General features: G+C 33.4%; 1 protein-coding gene across 1 annotated transcript; it reads right to left on the bottom strand.

Annotated features, from left to right (window-relative positions):
• Positions 1-9,382: 9,382 nt before the first annotated feature.
• LOC105791871 (DNA (cytosine-5)-methyltransferase CMT2-like) lies at positions 9,383-17,379 on the bottom strand. Its single transcript, XM_052635075.1, is given in 22 exon segments — positions 9,383-9,749; positions 9,991-10,094; positions 10,179-10,248; positions 10,400-10,443; positions 10,815-10,919; positions 10,994-11,112; positions 12,484-12,571; positions 12,657-12,887; positions 13,078-13,407; positions 13,515-13,581; positions 13,649-13,707; positions 13,884-14,129; positions 14,217-14,272; positions 14,354-14,581; positions 14,755-14,848; positions 15,026-15,145; positions 15,233-15,337; positions 15,534-15,642; positions 15,751-15,785; positions 16,155-16,977; positions 17,114-17,255; positions 17,334-17,379. Coding segments are annotated over 21 exon segments (3,231 nt in total). The 5' UTR covers positions 17,140-17,255; positions 17,334-17,379; the 3' UTR covers positions 9,383-9,577.
• Positions 17,380-17,672: the final 293 nt, after the last annotated feature.

A 17,672-nucleotide genomic window follows, 5' to 3' on the forward strand; every position in this document is an offset into this window, starting at 1 on the left:
AGTATATGGATTGTAGTTACAAGGACTAAATTATAAAAAATATCAAAATGTTATGTAAAAGTGATATGTGTGCATGATATAATTTGCCCAAGTAGACGAGATTAGAACTATTGGGATATAGATGGCATGCCATTAAGGAAATTTTAGCGTGCATATCGTCTTGCGCTTTAGCGTTTACCGTTTCACACTTCGGTGCTTATCATTCCGCACTTCAGTGCCTACTGTTTTGCACTTCGGTGCTTAATGATTTGCACTTCAGTGCCCACTGTTATATTAGTGCACTTTAGTGCACCTCTATATCAGTTCCTTATATCCTAAATGTTCTATTTAGTCTACTAGGTCTTTGCTAAAAAGGTAAACAATTTTCGTTACAAGGTAAAGGTTTATCTCCGATTAATATTAGAAACATTGAATCAGTAAAGTGAATACATAAGTAAATTGAATGTATTTGAGGGAGTATAAGAAGGACAATGACTAATAAGTTAAATATGTAAAGATAAAGTGTGAAAGAAATAGTGATGGGATTATGAAAATTTACACTAAATGGTGAAATATGATACATGTATTAAAAAGAGTAGTAATTTTATAGGTTGATTTGAGGACTTAAGGACTAAATTGTGAAATAAGTAAAAGTTACAAATGAATATGATAATAAGAAATTGAGATGTAATATGATAAATAAACAAAGGAATGAGATATTGGGAATTAAGGAATTTAATAGATTTTGAATATCATGGGTACTTACAAAGTCTTCACCAACTTAATGCATTTATTTTCAATGCGTAGGTACAATGATTTTGAAGAGTCGTAGTTGAGGTCGTGGACATCCATCTCATCACATCTCCAAGTGCCAAGAGGGTATGTTTCATAATTTGGAATAGAATGGCATGTACTTAGGAAGATCAAGTGAGTTCCAAGTAGTAGGGACTAAAATATAAGTTACGAAAAATTTACTTATTTTAGAGTCTAAAGAAGAACTTTGTTGATATTTGCATTTGTCGAAACCATTTTTATTTTGAAAAACGGGGTCGACTTTTAAAACGAAAATGGAGTCGCCACCGATATTTTTTCGAGGTGTGATCGGGTCACCTTGAGATTAATCATTTTAATAAAACATTTTGATTTATTAAAATAATGATTTTGGTCCACAAAATTCGAGAAAACGGACTCGGGAGTCAGTTACGCACGAGGAAGGTTTAGAACCCTCGTGACGCCCAAAAATTGGTACCTAATTGATTAACTAACGTCCTAATGTCGAAAATTTGAAAAGATTTTAAAATACGATCCTCTTTAAAAACCTGAATAAATCGAATTTGATGTTAAGACCTCCTTGTCTCGAAGTAATAAGATGTCACATCCAGTAAGTTAGGATACGACATTTTAACCCTCGAAACTAAGCTTGTCTCATGCATTAAAGTTTAAAAAGGATATTCGGTTATTTGGATAAAAAAATCGAAACCCAGTAAGTTAGGACACGATTTTCTCAAACCTCCAAAGTACCAAATATTGCCTTATTTTTAAAAGTTTTCTTTTTTAAAATTGTGCAAAATTGACGCAATATTAAAACGATGCGTAAAAACTTTGATAAAAAAACGGCAATATGAAAATACAAATAAACAATTTATAAAACACATAATGGCAATTATTTAAATACTAGCATCAATAATCAAAGACTATGAATTTAAAAAAAAGAGTATAAAAAATATAAGGCAAAATAAAATGTAAACAAATTTAAAAATAATGAATTTGAAAATGAATAATAAGGAAAAATAAATTTGAAATCAACAATATACAAATCAATAAATAAATTATATATAAAAAAAGTAGGTAATATATGTATAAGTTTGGAATAAATAATATATAAAAATGAAAATAAATAATATATATAAAGTAATAATATATAAATGAGTTTAAAATAAATATTGTGTAATAAGGAATTTAGAACAAGTTATACACAAAAACATCTTAAAAATAAATGGTATATAAAATAGATAGTATAAAAAATTTGCAATTGATAATATATGAAAAATTTAAAGCAAATAATCAAACAATTTAAAATGGACGATTTATAACACAAGTTTTAAAAATAAACAACATGTGTGACATAATATTAAAACAAATAAAGTATATAATTAATGGAAGAAAATAAAATAATGATAAGAATGGTTAAATGAATGAACAATATGTAAATAAGAAAGTTGACGGATAAATAAACGAATAAAAGTAAAAGAATAACTAATGATTAAATAATTAAATGGATAAATAAAAAAAGGTTAAAAAAACGCTTAAGTTAGCCTAACTCTCACAATATGAAGATTCAACGAAATTCCTCCAACAAAATCCAACTCAAATGAAAGCAACTTAAAAAGAAACGAAGATGAACAAAGAACAAAATAAGAACAAACCATAGAAAATAAGAACGCAAGAGAGGGAGAAATTTGAGTGAATGCTCTTAAGAATTATTATTGCTCCAAACTCAAGTGTTTTACAGTGAATGGAGAGGCCTCTATTTATAGTTGAGCCTCCCCAAATCCAACGGTACAGATCAATTACATCAACTGTTAAGATTAAAGGGTATCTACAAATTAAATCTCTAAGATTACAAAATCATATCTTCTAAGATTGCATATCATATCTAAGATTGCATATCCTTGAAGATTATGTTTCCATATGTGTCAAGCTTGTAGATGGACCTTCAACCTTTTCAAGTAATGGGTCATTCTGATCGGGCCAAATGATATAATTTTGGACTGGACTTGGACTTTGTTTTATTATTTTGGGTTTTTTTTTGTGAGCCCTGGCTAAATTGGCCTATTACAGCAGTGATTATTAAAAATCTAAATGCATACATGTATAATTGACGGGATATATGTTAAATAAGGTTGATTTGGGATTGTTTTGAATTGGTTTTAAACTTTGAAATGGCTTTAAAACAATGTAAAGGGTCTTTAGCAATTTTTCCAAGTATTTTGTTCAAAAAATTTACCTAAGGTATCGATACCTAAGGGTAAGGTATCGATACTTAAGGGTAACATACCGATACCTAGAGCTTGGTTTTGAAAAATTCCAAAACAGAATGCACTTTTGGTATCTATTTTTAGGTTGGTATCGATAATGAAGGAAAAGTATTGATACTTAGGCCAAAGGTATCGATATTTTGCCCCTGTTTTGTGCAAAAGTCATATTTTTAAATATTTCCAAGCATAGTAAAATATTTGATATTGTCCCTAAACTTTGAGAATGATAATATTGAATTAATTTAGTGAAAACTTTATTTTTTTTATGTCCAAATTTATTAGTGATTAGCCAAAGTTACTTTGGCACCAAATGTAATATTCCTATATCAGGTTCCTTGGGTCGAATCAGGTATAAGAGTGTTACATGAGTGGTGTCAAGGTTATATCTCAACTCCAGATAGAGTGAAAAGGGAAAAGATGCCCATTAAATAAGGAGGTATACGTAGTACATGCAAATACTAGTTCGCCAGGGAAGCTTTGGTGTTCATACGATCTAAACAGACACAGATTAGTCTGCGTGAAGATGTAGTTATATATTGTAAGTCGATAAAAAGTCAATCGAAGGATTTAATAGACATATCAGGGTCTTCATGGGAGGAAATGCACGCCTGTGGCTAAAAAGCCAGAAGGTCTGTTAGAGGATAGTAGAAAGTGGAGGTCAGACATAGTCATGTAGAGTGGTAGAGATCTTGTTGAATTCCAAAAATAGGTGTTGCATGTCCTAATAAGCCTCATTGGGAAATAGATCGATAGAGTAAGGGATTCGGTGTTGTTAATGAGCTCTAATACTCCAAGGTAGTGAGAACATTGGAATCTAAAAAAAACCGTAGATGTAGCAATTACTTAGGCAATCGCCAGGCGTCACTCGCCAAAAATAATGAAGATGATTATTAGGGAGTTTAATTCTGAGCTTGGATGTCTCACATTTTTCCTAAATCTTTATTTGCGGATCTCACCAAGTTCCCCCGAACTTTAAAGTTTTCTGCTTGAATGCAGGTTAGTTAAAGGTTTAGAAATCGAGAGGGACCAAACTAGACTTCGCTAGGAGCTAAGTAAAATGCAACAGATGTGCATGTGTATAGAGGGCCACCTGTAGAGGCTCCGCATCAGGGTTTAGTTGTCATTTTATATTTTCGAATCTGAAATTTTGTGATTGACTCATGAAAATAAAGCTTTAAATTTTTATTACTAGTTTAATACAAGTTGTTTAAATATGTAATTTAAACCAGATTAGAAATTTTGTTAAGTCATTCGGGTTAATGTGGCACCCAATACCCAAACCTGGCGGACGGGTTGGGTGGAGGGTGTCACAAACCTTCTTTTTCAATGAAAAAAAAGGAAACAAAAGCATGATGGGTACAAAGCATACTGTGTTTTAGTTTATAATTTTATTTCTTTTGCTGATCTAAAAGAACACATGGGCAAGCAAATCAATAAAAATTTATTTTTCACTTAGTATTAAACATATATTTACTTTTTGTAATCTTTAAAATTTTATTGTTTACTTTTTTTTTCTAGATATTATTAGTGTGGTTATTAACGCCAAACCAACTTTTCAATAAAACAAAAAAACAAAAGTAGAATGGGTAAAAAGATAAATTATTATTGTTAATGATAGGTGCTTAATCTTTTTACTTTATACGTTTAGATTTTTCCATTTTAATTTTATATAATTTTTAATTCTTTTTATTTTTAGGTTTTATAATATTAATTTTTTTATTTTTTTAAAATTAATATTTTTAGGATTAAAGGTGTAAAAATGCTCAAATTTTTCAAAAAATCAATTAATCCCCTCCTTTTTTTGCACTCAATTGAGCACTTAAACTTTCAAAATTTATCAAAAAGGCCCTCAAACTTCTTAAAAAAAGCATTTAAGCCCCTGCTTTATTTTTTTCACTCAATTGGGTACTTGAACTTTCAAAATGCATTAAAAAGACCCTCAAAATTTTTCAAAAAGCAATTAAGTCCTTGCTCTTATTAAAATTATAAAAAATAAATTTTAGAAAAATTATTAAAATTAATAAAATTTTAATATTTATTAAAATTATAATTTTTTATAAAAGCGTAAAAATAAAAAAATGTAAAATTTTATAAAAATCATAAAAAATTGACCAACACCTAGTTTTTTTAATTAAAGTCATCACATGTCACAATACATGGGAAAATGATTAAAAATAAAAAATCAATACAAATTATAGAAAAATTATAAAATACTTCTTTTGATACGATAATTTTTATAATTTTTTACAAAATTTATATTTCTTTACATTTTATATAATTTTCTTACAACTTCATAAAATTTTATATTTCTATATATTTTATATTTTTTATGATTTTTAGAAAATTTTACAATTTTTATATTTTTACGATTTTTATATATTTTTAAATTTTTAATAAAATTTTAATATTTGAATTTTTATTAAAATCTAATAAATTTTATTGCTTTTATTGGTTTTAATTTTTATAATTTTAAATAAAAGCGGGGCTTAATTGCTTTTTTTTAATTTTAAGGGTCTTTTAATGCATTTTGAAAGTTCAAGTACCTAATTGAGTGCAAAAAAAAGTAGGGACTTAATTGTTTTTTAAAAGGTTTGAGGGCCTTTTGTAGCATTTTGAAAGTTTAAGTATCAAAATGAGTGCAAAAGAAAAGCAAGAGCTTAATTGTTTTTTTTAATAAAAAATTGAGAGCTTTTTGCACCCTTAAGTCATATTTTTATTATAAATTGGACTAATTTCATGTAATTGGAAAATAAAATAATTTTAAAAATTATAAATATATTATTTAATAAATTTAAAGAATAAACACGTAGATTCAAATAGAAGTCATTAGTTTATTATTGGTACATTATCAAAGTGGAAGATTTTTGTTGAGATGGAAAATCACTTTTTTGTTATTTAATCACATCGAAATTCCAAGTGGCAAAAATATATACACAATTGCACCTTTTTACACTTTATGCCACGGACTATGTGACTAGTGGTGTTTTCCCTTGTCGAGGTAAATATCTTGTGCTTTCTTGTGATGAGACGAAGGCTCTTATTTCAGTGGTTTTGGATGAGGTACGTAGAACACTGTTTAGTATGGCTCCTTTAAATGCCCTCGGTGTGGATGAGTTTCAGGCTAGTTTTGTTCAGACTCAATGGGAAATTGTGGGATTGTCGGTGTGTTCTTTTGTTAGACACAGTTTGGGTGGGCTGCGGTTGGATCTGAAATTGAATAGAACATTACTAGTTCTTATCCCAAAAACACTGAATCCGGAGAGTTAATCAATTTCGGCCTATAAGCTTGTGTTCAGTGTTGTATAAGATTCTTACAAAGACGATTGTTAACAGACTGCGACCTTTGATGGTGAATTGATAAGTCAAAACCAATCAAGCTTTATTCCAGGAAGAGATATTGTCGATAATATTATAGTGGCGCAAGAAGTGGTACACTTTTTGAGGAACTTTCGAGGAAACAAATATGGTATGATCATGAAGATAGACCTCGAAAAGGCTTATGATAGAATCAACTGGGAATTCCTACGAGATACTTTGTTAATGGCAGGAATTCTTGAGCAGTTAATTAGTGTCATATTGCATTGCGTTTCTTCTACTTCACTCCAGGTTTATAGAATGGAACTTTTACTAACGCTTTCCAACCGTCACGTGGTATAAGGCAGGGTGACCCTTTATCGCCCAATTTTTTTGTCCTTTGTGTGGAGAGGCTTGGGCATCTTATTGAGGAGGCGGCCGTGAACGGGAGTTAGAAGCCTTTGTTCCTCTCAAGAAGAGGGTCCGCCTTGTCTCATATTTTTTTTGCTGATGACCTTATGTTGTTCTGTGAAGCTAGTAGGGATCAAGCTATTATAGTGAGCAGTATACCGGAAACTTTCTGTTACTTTTCTGGGAAGAAGGTTAACAAGTCCAAGTCGCAGGTGTTTTTCTCCCCTAATACTCCTAGTTCGGTTATTGAGGTGATTTGTGAGAGTGCAGGATTCAGCCGAGTGGATGATCTTGGATGTTACCTTGGCATGCCATTGTTTCATAACAAAGTTACTGTGCATGCTTTCGGCTTTATTGTAAGCAAAGTTAGGTAAAAACTATCTGAATGGGATGTGAGGAAACTTTTGCTAGCAGGACGAATAACTTTGGTTCGGTCAGTTCTTCTTATTCCTAACTACTTTATGTTTACTGTTCGGGTGCCTCTTTCTGTATGCAATAAAATTGAGAGACTTGCTCGTAATTTCATCTGGGGAGCAACTAATAATACAAGGAAAATTGCGCTTCTTTCTTGGGAAGATTGTTATCGACTTTTGGATAGTGGTGGACTGGGTTTGCGAAAGTTATATGATCAAAACAAGATTTTCTTAATGAAGCTTGGTTACCGTCTGCTTGTGAATACTGAGTCTCTATGGGTTCGTGTGTTAAAGGAAGAAATATAATGTACAAGGGACACTTCCAAACTCTATCTCTCGACGCAATTGTTCATTCATATGGAAGTCATTAACACTAGTTTGGCCAAAAGTTGTGGGTAATGTTTTTGGTCAATTGGTGATAGCCGTATGATGAATTTTCGGAATGATGTATGGGTTAGGCAGATGGGTCCCTTGCGAGATATTCTTAGAGGACAGGATTAACTTGATAACACATTGCGCGTTTGTGACTTAGTGACTGAGAATGGTCTTTGGGATTGGGATCGTCTTACTAATCTCGTTCCACGCCCTATTATTCAATAGATCGCAGCAATTATACCCCCATCTGATGTTGAAAGTCAAGATTGCTTGGCTTGGAAATGGATGGAAAAGGATGGTTTCTCATCATTTGTGACTTCTAAGAATCTCTTTAGTTGAGTTTCTGATGATGCTGCTATTTGGAAGATGATTTGAAGAGTTTTGGCGCCTCAAAGGGTACGTGTTTTCTTATGGCTTTTATGGCATGATAGATTATTGACAAATAATGAGAGAAGACGTAGGCATATGACAGATGATGGTCTTTGTCCTTTGTGTACTAATAGTTTAGAGACAAGGATTCATACTTTTCGAGATTACGCTTTTGCTAAAACTGTATGGCGAATAGTGGTTCCTTGGCAAGCCCATAATATTTTCTTTTCTTTGTCAATGAAGGAATGGTTAGTTTGGAACTTGCAAGATAAAGGTAATTTCACTGTGAAGGAATGGAGTGGCAAACACTGTTTGTAATCTTGTGTTGGCTACTTTGGAAGAGTAGAAATAAATGTGTTCTCTAATAATCACAAGAATATTCGGGCTATTGTGGATACCGGCTACGTGTGGGCTAGGAGTTATCGAGATTTGGATGTGCAAATGAAATCCTTAGGGACTATGAGGAGTCTTTCGAGTTGGACTCCTCTTGTAACGGGTTGGATAAAACTCAATTCAGATAGAGCTGTGTCGAATTTGGAACGAAGGACTTTTATTGGGGGTGTTCTTAGATATTCAAATGCAAATTGGTTATGGGGCTATGTGATGAGTTTCGGTAACAAGTCAATCTTTAAAGTTGAAACAAGAGCGATGTTGGAAGGATTATTCTTAGCTTGGGATAAAGGGTTTCAGAAAGTTGAAGTTGAGTGTGATAATACTTTGTTGGTTGAATTACTTTTGTCTGGTGGAGGAGCTAGTAATAGTTTAATGGAACTGCAGTTGTTACATCAAGTTTTGCGTCAAAAATGGGAGATTCGTATCCGACATATCCCGAGAACTCTTAATGGTGTTGCTGATCACATGATTAAATGTGCTGATATAGGTAGTTCTTTGATACGTTTATTTAGATCTCCACCAGCTTCGGTCATGAACTTGTTGAGAAGAGATCACAACATGTCTATTTACTCTTGATTATGGTTTTATCTAATGTAATCGCTTAATGTTATCCTTTTCTACAAAAAAAAGTATGGCTGTAAAATAATAATAATAATATAATTCTTTAACCAAACAACTAAATATACTATTTTAACTTAATGAAATTTTAAAACAAAAAAATAAAATATCTTTTAATTTTTTATAAACAAATGAAAGTTAATCAGTTTTATTTAAAATAAAAATATTTTTAAAAATTAATAATAAATAAGCATTTGTGTATATTTTTATCAAAAACTAGAGTTGTGACCCCTTTATATTAAAATTTTATTTAATTAATATTTAAAATTAATTTTAAAATAAATTATAGTTACTCGGTACCGGTCCCTTTATTACGCCCAAATTTGGGATCAGGCCTCTATATTTTAATTTCCCCTATATTAAATGCATCGGTCGATTTTTATTTCAAAAAAAGAAATATTAAAAAATTTGAAGGAAAGGGAGTTTACAATCATCCCTTTAATTGCCTTCAATCCAAAGATAGAAGGAGAAGCATTTTTGAAGAGCCTGCAACTTATCTCATTTCTACAGTTGTCAAATTTCCAACATTTTACCAAATAACCACTTTTTTGGAACCTAAAATACTCGGATGCATAGCATTTGTTCATATTAAATGTGCCTTCTTTTGGGTATTTTTCCAACCAAAATACACAACTACATGAATGTTACATTTTTTGAACATATAAAGTAAGAATTCAATTCAATCTATCAGTGTTTTGGGACAATGATTTTGCTAACTGGATATTGGTGGAAAGAGAAAACTTTAGGAGGGAGGATCATCAGTGGTTCATTCCCGCTCCCTTTCTGAAATGCCATCCCCATTGTGTATCCTAAGGCTCGACCAACTGGAACAGCAACAGCATTCCCAATTTGACAATACCTATCAATATAGAAACATAGAAACAAAGATTATATTTGTATAACTTGCTAAATCAAAATGTTCATAAAGTTCCCTTGCTTTTTTAAGGCCGAATTTCTCTGTTCAATACGCAGCTATAAGAGCTTATTCTCTTCTTTTCAAATAGCTGTATAATCTTAAAAGATCATTACAGTTAATTTTTTCCGATTTCAGCAAATGTAAAAAGCTTACCAAAATAATATTTAGAACAAAGCTATCATACCTCTCTTTAATTGTCCCGCGGAATCTATAATAGTCAGGAAAACCTTGCAGTCTTGCCCATTCCCGGGCTGTGAGAAGCCAGTCTTGCTCTGGATGTAATATTGCCTACACAACTCCTAAAACTCACAAGCAAATCCAAAGGACTAGTAAATGTGTAATCTTACATACTAAACTAGTGCAAAGTGAAACCTGGCTGTGACAAAAAGGTGCAGTTAGAACAGTCGGCATTGTCTCATCCCACCATAATCTTGCAAATGGTCTGCACATATATCAACAACATTAGTTCCTCTAGTTTCCTCTCTCTCTCTCTCTCTCTCTCTCTCTCTATATATATATATATATATATGTATGTATCTATTTTGGAGGATGAGGGGTTGTTGAAATGAGACAGGCTGCCAAAAAAGCCTAACCTTTTAGATTTTCCTTGTTTCAAGGTAAAGACATAATCTGGTACCTACACAAATGAAAGAGAACCAACATCAGCAATCTGTTTTTCCATTTAGGCATAGTATATTACAGTGTTGGGAAAATGAATTCTTGTTTCATTCCCTTTCTGCACTAGATTCATTTTTGTGCTTTCCTAGTAAAGAGAGAACCTAGAATAAATAGCTGTTTCATCAAGTTTGCAAAGAGACAATGAAAGATGATAAAGAAACGCCACTAAAGAAAATGTCCCAAGCGTTGAGATGCATTCACAAAGAACAAAGATAAAAAAGCCATCCAGGCAAAACCCAAAGAAGCATGTGCTTACATATGAATATCCAGTACATTGATGAACAAAGAAGTGGAAGCTCTGTTGCTCGGATGGGAAAAGAAGACACTCACCAATGGCTTTCCAGATGGTAAAAACTGCTGTTCCTGTGTTCGACCCCTCCAAGCCACATTGTCTGTTCCAACAATTACACCAGGGAGATCTCGAAAATTTGCCCCCTATAAACACATCTAAATTAGGGGAAAAAGATCAGAAGGGAAAAAAGTGGCAATGTCAATTGGAGTTACAAAACCTTTCTCTTTGGATTCAGACAAACTCTAATATAATCATCCTCAGATAACGGAGAAGGCCGATGGTCATACAACAGGTTCGTTATTCTTTTGGCACCATTTAATTCAGAACCAGTCATCTCTGCAAAGCCAGGAAAAAAGGAAAAATGTAAATGAATGACAATTAGAGGTAACAATAAAGAGGATCTGTGCTGGGCTCTGTCCTCCCTCTCTTCTGTGATATACAACAAATGGGTGATGTGACTAATATTCTTTGGTTCACAACAGGAAGAACAGGAGCAACATTTAAACAGAAACAAATACCGGTTTACTAGATATGCTGCATATGTCCAACTCTATGGCCATGCTTACTTGAATTAGCATTTGAGATGCTGACCAAAATGCTACATCATGAATTTGCATATGTTCGAAGCATTCCAAATTCTAGACCCAAGATCCATGATGCATGCTTGTACATAATTTTTCATCCTGAGACTTCAGTGCAAAATTTTTCACTCCCACCAACAAATATTGTACAGGTTGTCAAGAAATTAACTAACCAGCATACCTACTAAAACCTATAGATTACCAGACATGAGACTGCACATAAGTAGCAAAATTTACTTGCTTTTAGTTCTAGGCTCCAATAAAGTTTTCCTCTCTACTTTTGCAACTTCCTTGTGTCTTACAATTACAGACACTTGTTTTGGGATGGTTATTGGTGAAAATTATACCTAACCTAGTTCCACAATCCAATGACTTTTCCTATGCTTGTTCTGTTAGTTCTTCTTGCCAAAATTGAGTTTTGGTCAGAAAGCAGTTTGATTACAGCCCACTGACAGTAAAAGGTCCTTGTTTCACATTGAAATTATGAGCTGCTATTTTCAACTTAACTGGCAAAGAATGCAACTTAATGGCCACCAGTTGTTGATCCTACAACATCCAACCACTTCGCCTACCAGTTGATGCAAGCTTACATCTCCATATACAGAAAAAGGAACACTTGAGAACCTAAGTACCTATTATCAGATTTTTCCACAATATAAGCAACTATACCATAATTATTTCATTTCGTTCTGATAGACATGGATCAGAATTATTCCAATAAACAAGCAAAAACCTGTAACACACTGGATTTCCTACATATTATACCACATTTCTTGGCAACTTCATATTAGGCACCACATTCAGAAGCAGACATTAAGGCCCAAATCAGTTATATTACCAATAAAAATTTCCATCAAAAGACCCTTCACTTTTACCAAAAGAAAGAAAAAGAAAAAGAAATAAAGTACACATTTATTAATCTAGAACAGACATATAAGAGAGATCATCGGGCATAAAATCTTTTAAGACTCCATCAAATGGCCAATTATTTTGGCCTTAGAGAACTGCCACAAAATACTCAGATATACATACGAGGAAAAAAAAGCCAGTTATACAACAAGAAATTTAGTCATTGAAATATGAGATGATCCCAAGGGTAAATGAAATTTAAAAAAAAAACAATTACTATATTCACTTGATCTTATATATCTTTGAAAGTCAGTTTCAGGAGGCTTTTCATATGTCATTTTTTCGCGGGCTTCATTATTTGCAACCTGCAAAGCAGTTAACTTATTAAGTAGAACAGAATACTGCTAAATCTAAGAAGAGGTTGAATCAGTAAAACAAAAATATGATTACTACAGGTGGAAGATCAGAAAAGGAATCACGAAGAACAAGAGCATCTTCCAGCTGACGTGGTTGGCCTTCATCATATGCAACTGTATTACGCTGCACAAGACAAACAGAATTATATGGATGGAACATTACTGGTTCAAGCATTCTAAGGGAGAAAACAGCAACCTCAAACTCAGCAGGATACCCATATCTGATAATAACATCATGAGTAGGAAGTGGAAACTGTGGAAGTTTCTGCAGACACCAAATTACCACAAACACCCCCCCACCCAAATAGGGGGAAAAAAGAGTAAACCAGGGGCAGTTAGATCACCAGCAAGACCAAAATCATTAAATCTACAGGTGATAATAGCACTACTCCAAAGTCAGGGACAGTCAAGGAGTGCTGTAATTCAATTTTATGCAAAAACTTGAGAGTAGTAACCTCACTAGAATGTGCTCCAAACAAAAAAACACGCAACCGAAATTGAGGAAGACCATAACAACCAGCTGCAACTATTCCAAGCCTTGCTTGGTATTTCATAAGTACCAACCGACTTAAAGCATATCTTCCAAGTGAAGCCTTGACAAGTCTCATAATATCAACCACATTTTCCATTAAAACAAACTTAGGTTTTAAATATTCCACTATGTCCACGAAGACCACAATTTGACGATTTTTTTCATCATCCAGTGGAGAATCAACATTTCTATGGCGATTATAACCACTTATCCCTTGGCATGGAGGGCCACCACAAATAACATCAACATCCCCCTGATTAAATTAATTCAATAAAGAGGAATCATTCATAACAAATATTCCAACTATTACAATACTCTAGATTAAGCATCCACCAGCACATCTGATTAAAGAAAACTTACACGGAGGGGCAAGATTTTGGACCTGAATCCATTTGTTACAAATTCCTGAATACATTCTTGGCAATTCCTGAGAGATTTGAATAAGTAAATAATAGCCTAATTCAAGAATGGAATGATGGCAGCAATTACTATACCTTAAGCTTTCAATTGGTTCCCATGTATCATCACTTGCAGAATAACCCTTCCAGCAGACCTAACAAAAGAGATATTAGCACGAGCCAATCTCCACTAAACTATGACATGAAACAAAAAATGACTGAATACCAGTAGAATAGATTGACACAAACAAAAATCAATTAGATTACAAACAAAAACTCACAAAAGGCATGAAAGGAACTACCATCACATCATATAGATCAAATAGACCACCTTAAACTTTAGACCACGGTTGCCTGTGTCGCAGGGATCTCCATAACAAATATCAACGAGACTGGAAACTTCATGTTCATCAGGAGTACCAGAATCTTTTGCAGAACTGGCATTATTCCAGACAGTTTCGGAGATTCTCGATCTTGATGGATATGTTCTTTCTAAATTTTTAACTCTATATTGTTTGCAAAGCTTTTCCCATTCCTTCAGTAGTTGAAGAAAATCATCAGCAGCTTCATTCCTGACCTATATAACGAAAGCAAAAAGATAGTATTATCTGCCACTAAAGATTTGGGGGCATGCCAAATGAAGTTGTAAGGCAACGATGCTCACATGTGTCTCTGGATGATTTAATTTCAAGCTTTCACATGGCGACTTATCGCTGTCAACTGCCCATTTCTAAAATGCAGAATGTAAGGTACATGATAAAATAATTTTATTACTGAATGAATCATCAAATACGAGGTTACCAGTGACTGGATGAAATACCGCCACTAGATCATTGCACGAAGCTTTTGCACCAAGGCATAAACCAGTTGACATTCCACCACAACCAGAGTAAAGATCTAGTTTTGTGAGTTGTGCCTTGTAAGTTCCAAAACTAGGAATATTTGCTGAAAAGGCAGGAGTCGTAGGGAAAACCTCCTCGTAGCACTTTGAGGAACTGTGGCTCTTGAAAGAATTATCTGAAAATATATCTATATATATATAAAGAGAGAGTTACTGGCATTATGATTATCATTTATCAGAATATTTAACCTTTCTCTAACCAGATTATGTTTCCACGATCACCACCCTTTCCTCTCTCAAGAAACACAAACAGAGTTAATCCGGAAGTTAAACTCCATTACCATCACAAAAAGAAGCTTACCAGTTGGCAAGGTGCAGAATGTTGAATAATCCACACAATACTCCATGTCAAAATAGAAATCAGATTGGGGAAGAGAATTTGACTTTGAACCAAACTTCAACGAATTATAGAATAACAATAAATAAATCCAAAATTTCCAACAACATAGTTCTGATAAAGATCAAATGAACCGGAAAAAATATAAAGAAAATTTATAAACGCTATTCATAAACAGTTAGAATAGTAAAAAGGAAAAAAAAACAGGAGTAAATTAAGATTGCAAGAAGCATACCTTAGGTGATATTTGAGTAACACTAACTTTTGAAATAATGCAATCTATGAGATTATCATTCACTATGGTTGAATAAAATAGACGACTTTCGCCATGAAGAGTAGCCTCTTGTTTCATAACCTTTGCATGATGCGCAGAACAGAAGCAACAAAGGTCAGGATAAGAAATATTGGATGGCCTAAAATAAATATTACTTTCCGTACTTACTGTATCTTCAGCTCTATAAAACCACTGGACTCTAAAATAATTTTCTCCATCTGTTGTTCTAAAAAATTCTAATATCCTGCCAATGTGGTGTTTTGCTTCTTCACCCTGCAAAAAATCCTTATCCCATGAGAATTTGCTTGCTTCAATTGCCATATTATTGAAATGTAGAAGTGCCATAGGCAGACAAGAAGAAAAGGATTAGAAGAGAGACCACGTAAACTTGATTTGCCCAACATTAATTAAGAGAACCTAAATGTATATATACAAATTTTAAAACACACCATGTGTTGATCACATTTACCTTAATATAAACACAATCCCCAAGATTTATGGTACATCCATCAATTTCAGCTTGAGCATAATGGCATTCCACATTCCAAACTATCTTGTCTTCATCATCATCATCATCACTATCACAATAGGAACTGGGGTTAGAAGCCCAAGAAAGAATTTGAGATCAATGCTAAATCAAGATAACAAAAACCACTAAACAGAGGGATCTCATAAAGGTTACTTACTCCAATGATATGTCTTTTCTGTTAGATTTTATATTCTGCAAAAGTACAAGATATTCGCAATCAGCATTGAAAAATATAAAGTGGGTGCCATTTACTATTATTTCCAGTTCATTCCCCAACCATTCTCAGTAAAACTAACTGCTTACAAACATTATAACAGAAAATTACATGCACTGATAGTCCAGACTCCAAAGGAGCAAAACTTAAATGTGTAGTTACTAACCATTGTATCAATGTTGAAAACTAAAAGATGTCATAATGCTTGCCAGTTAAAGTTCAAGCAAAATAAAGGGATATCAATCAACATTGGAAACGATTGGTAGAAGAATGGTCATTGGTCACTGTTTCAATCAGCCTAATCAATCAAAGAATTAGCATTTGCCAGTTTAGCTCATATCAATCACCTTCATTTCATATCGCCATCGCCACCTTTCTTGAGCTTTACCATCAGGGATTGGATTGCCTATAAATATGGCATCAGTCTTGGATTGACTCTTCTTCTTTCCTGAAAGAGACGAGCCCTTGGCTTTCTTTGAGAATGTTTCATCTGAGGTTCACATATCTGATTCTGCTGATGAGATCTTAAATTTCTTGGAAGGCTGTTCATCACATGAATTGGATAATCTATTGGAAGAAGAGTTTACTTCAGCACTATCACCTTCAGCCAATAATGTAGAAAGTGAGGAAGGTGTTTTCAACTGCTTTTCAACAGACATTTCCCTCCTATGTTCTCTAAAAGATGCATTACTGTCACCATTTTCTGTTGCGTGCACGGAACTGGGAGATATTCCCAACCGCTTCTCTCCAGAAGAGCCCCTTTCATCCATATCCAATCTTGTAATAGAGACATCAGGGCAAACATTTTTAGTAGCCTGGCTAATTTTCAGAGATCTTCTTAACTGCTTCAATGGAAAGCCTGAGTTAAGATCTTGAAATTTTCTCAAAGACCCATTACCGCCACAATGTTCAGTCCCTGCAACAAATCTAGGAGACTTTCTCCTCTGCTTTTCATCAGAAAAGTTTGGGTCATTGCGCTTTGAAAGAACAGCTTCTTTATCCGTTCCAGAAGGTCTTGTTTCAGAGTAGGAACCATTCTCAGAGGATTTAAAGATAGTTTTTGAAGAGCAATCTTTGGTTTCAGGCGGGGCTGAACTCAATCTTGGAGATCTCCTTAAGCCCATTCCATTGATTCTATCAATAGTCATGATTTTAGCATCTTTATTTCCACTGCCGCAGAAGAAAGAAAAGCAATCAAAATTGCATTAACAATGACGCCAGAAGAAAAAAATTTAAAATGTGAGGAACACACAATGTAGAGCAAGATTGAGCATGTGCGTAATGTTAGTAAAATGCAGCTTCTCACTTTGACTTGAAGCTTTGGCTCTGCATAACCCATGAACAAGAATCCACACAAATGAAACTACCACTAAAAAAGCGCTCATCATTCACTTGTAAAACATTTGAAAAACCCACCCAGAAAGATAGCAGCTGATAATCAAAGCAATCTATAAGTAGAATAAAGAAGCAATGTTATTTTGTCATTTACATTGACCAAAAACAACTACAATGGAAACCTCACTTACAAGTGTAACCGTCTTTCAAAAACAGGAAAATGGTAAAAGCGTGGAATCTGACATCACTGCGCGCTCCGGCTTGCGGAAGATAAAAAAAGTTAGTTGTATTTGTTAGGCTAAACTACTAAATAGTCACTTTTATTTGTATCAAGTTACATTTTAGTCACTTATGTTTGAAATGTTACGATTTAGTCATTTACGATATCGTGTTGTAACATTTCAATCACTAAGTGTTAATTTTCATTAATGGTGTAACGGTAAGCTGACATGGCATGTTAAATCATCATTTCAAATAAAAATTTTAGGTTAAATTATACAATTGGTCCCTATATTTTTTTTCGTTTTGAG

Source organism: Gossypium raimondii, chromosome 8 (genome assembly GCF_025698545.1).
Source record: "Gossypium raimondii isolate GPD5lz chromosome 8, ASM2569854v1, whole genome shotgun sequence".
In the NCBI taxonomy this organism is placed as follows: domain Eukaryota; kingdom Viridiplantae; phylum Streptophyta; class Magnoliopsida; order Malvales; family Malvaceae; genus Gossypium; species Gossypium raimondii.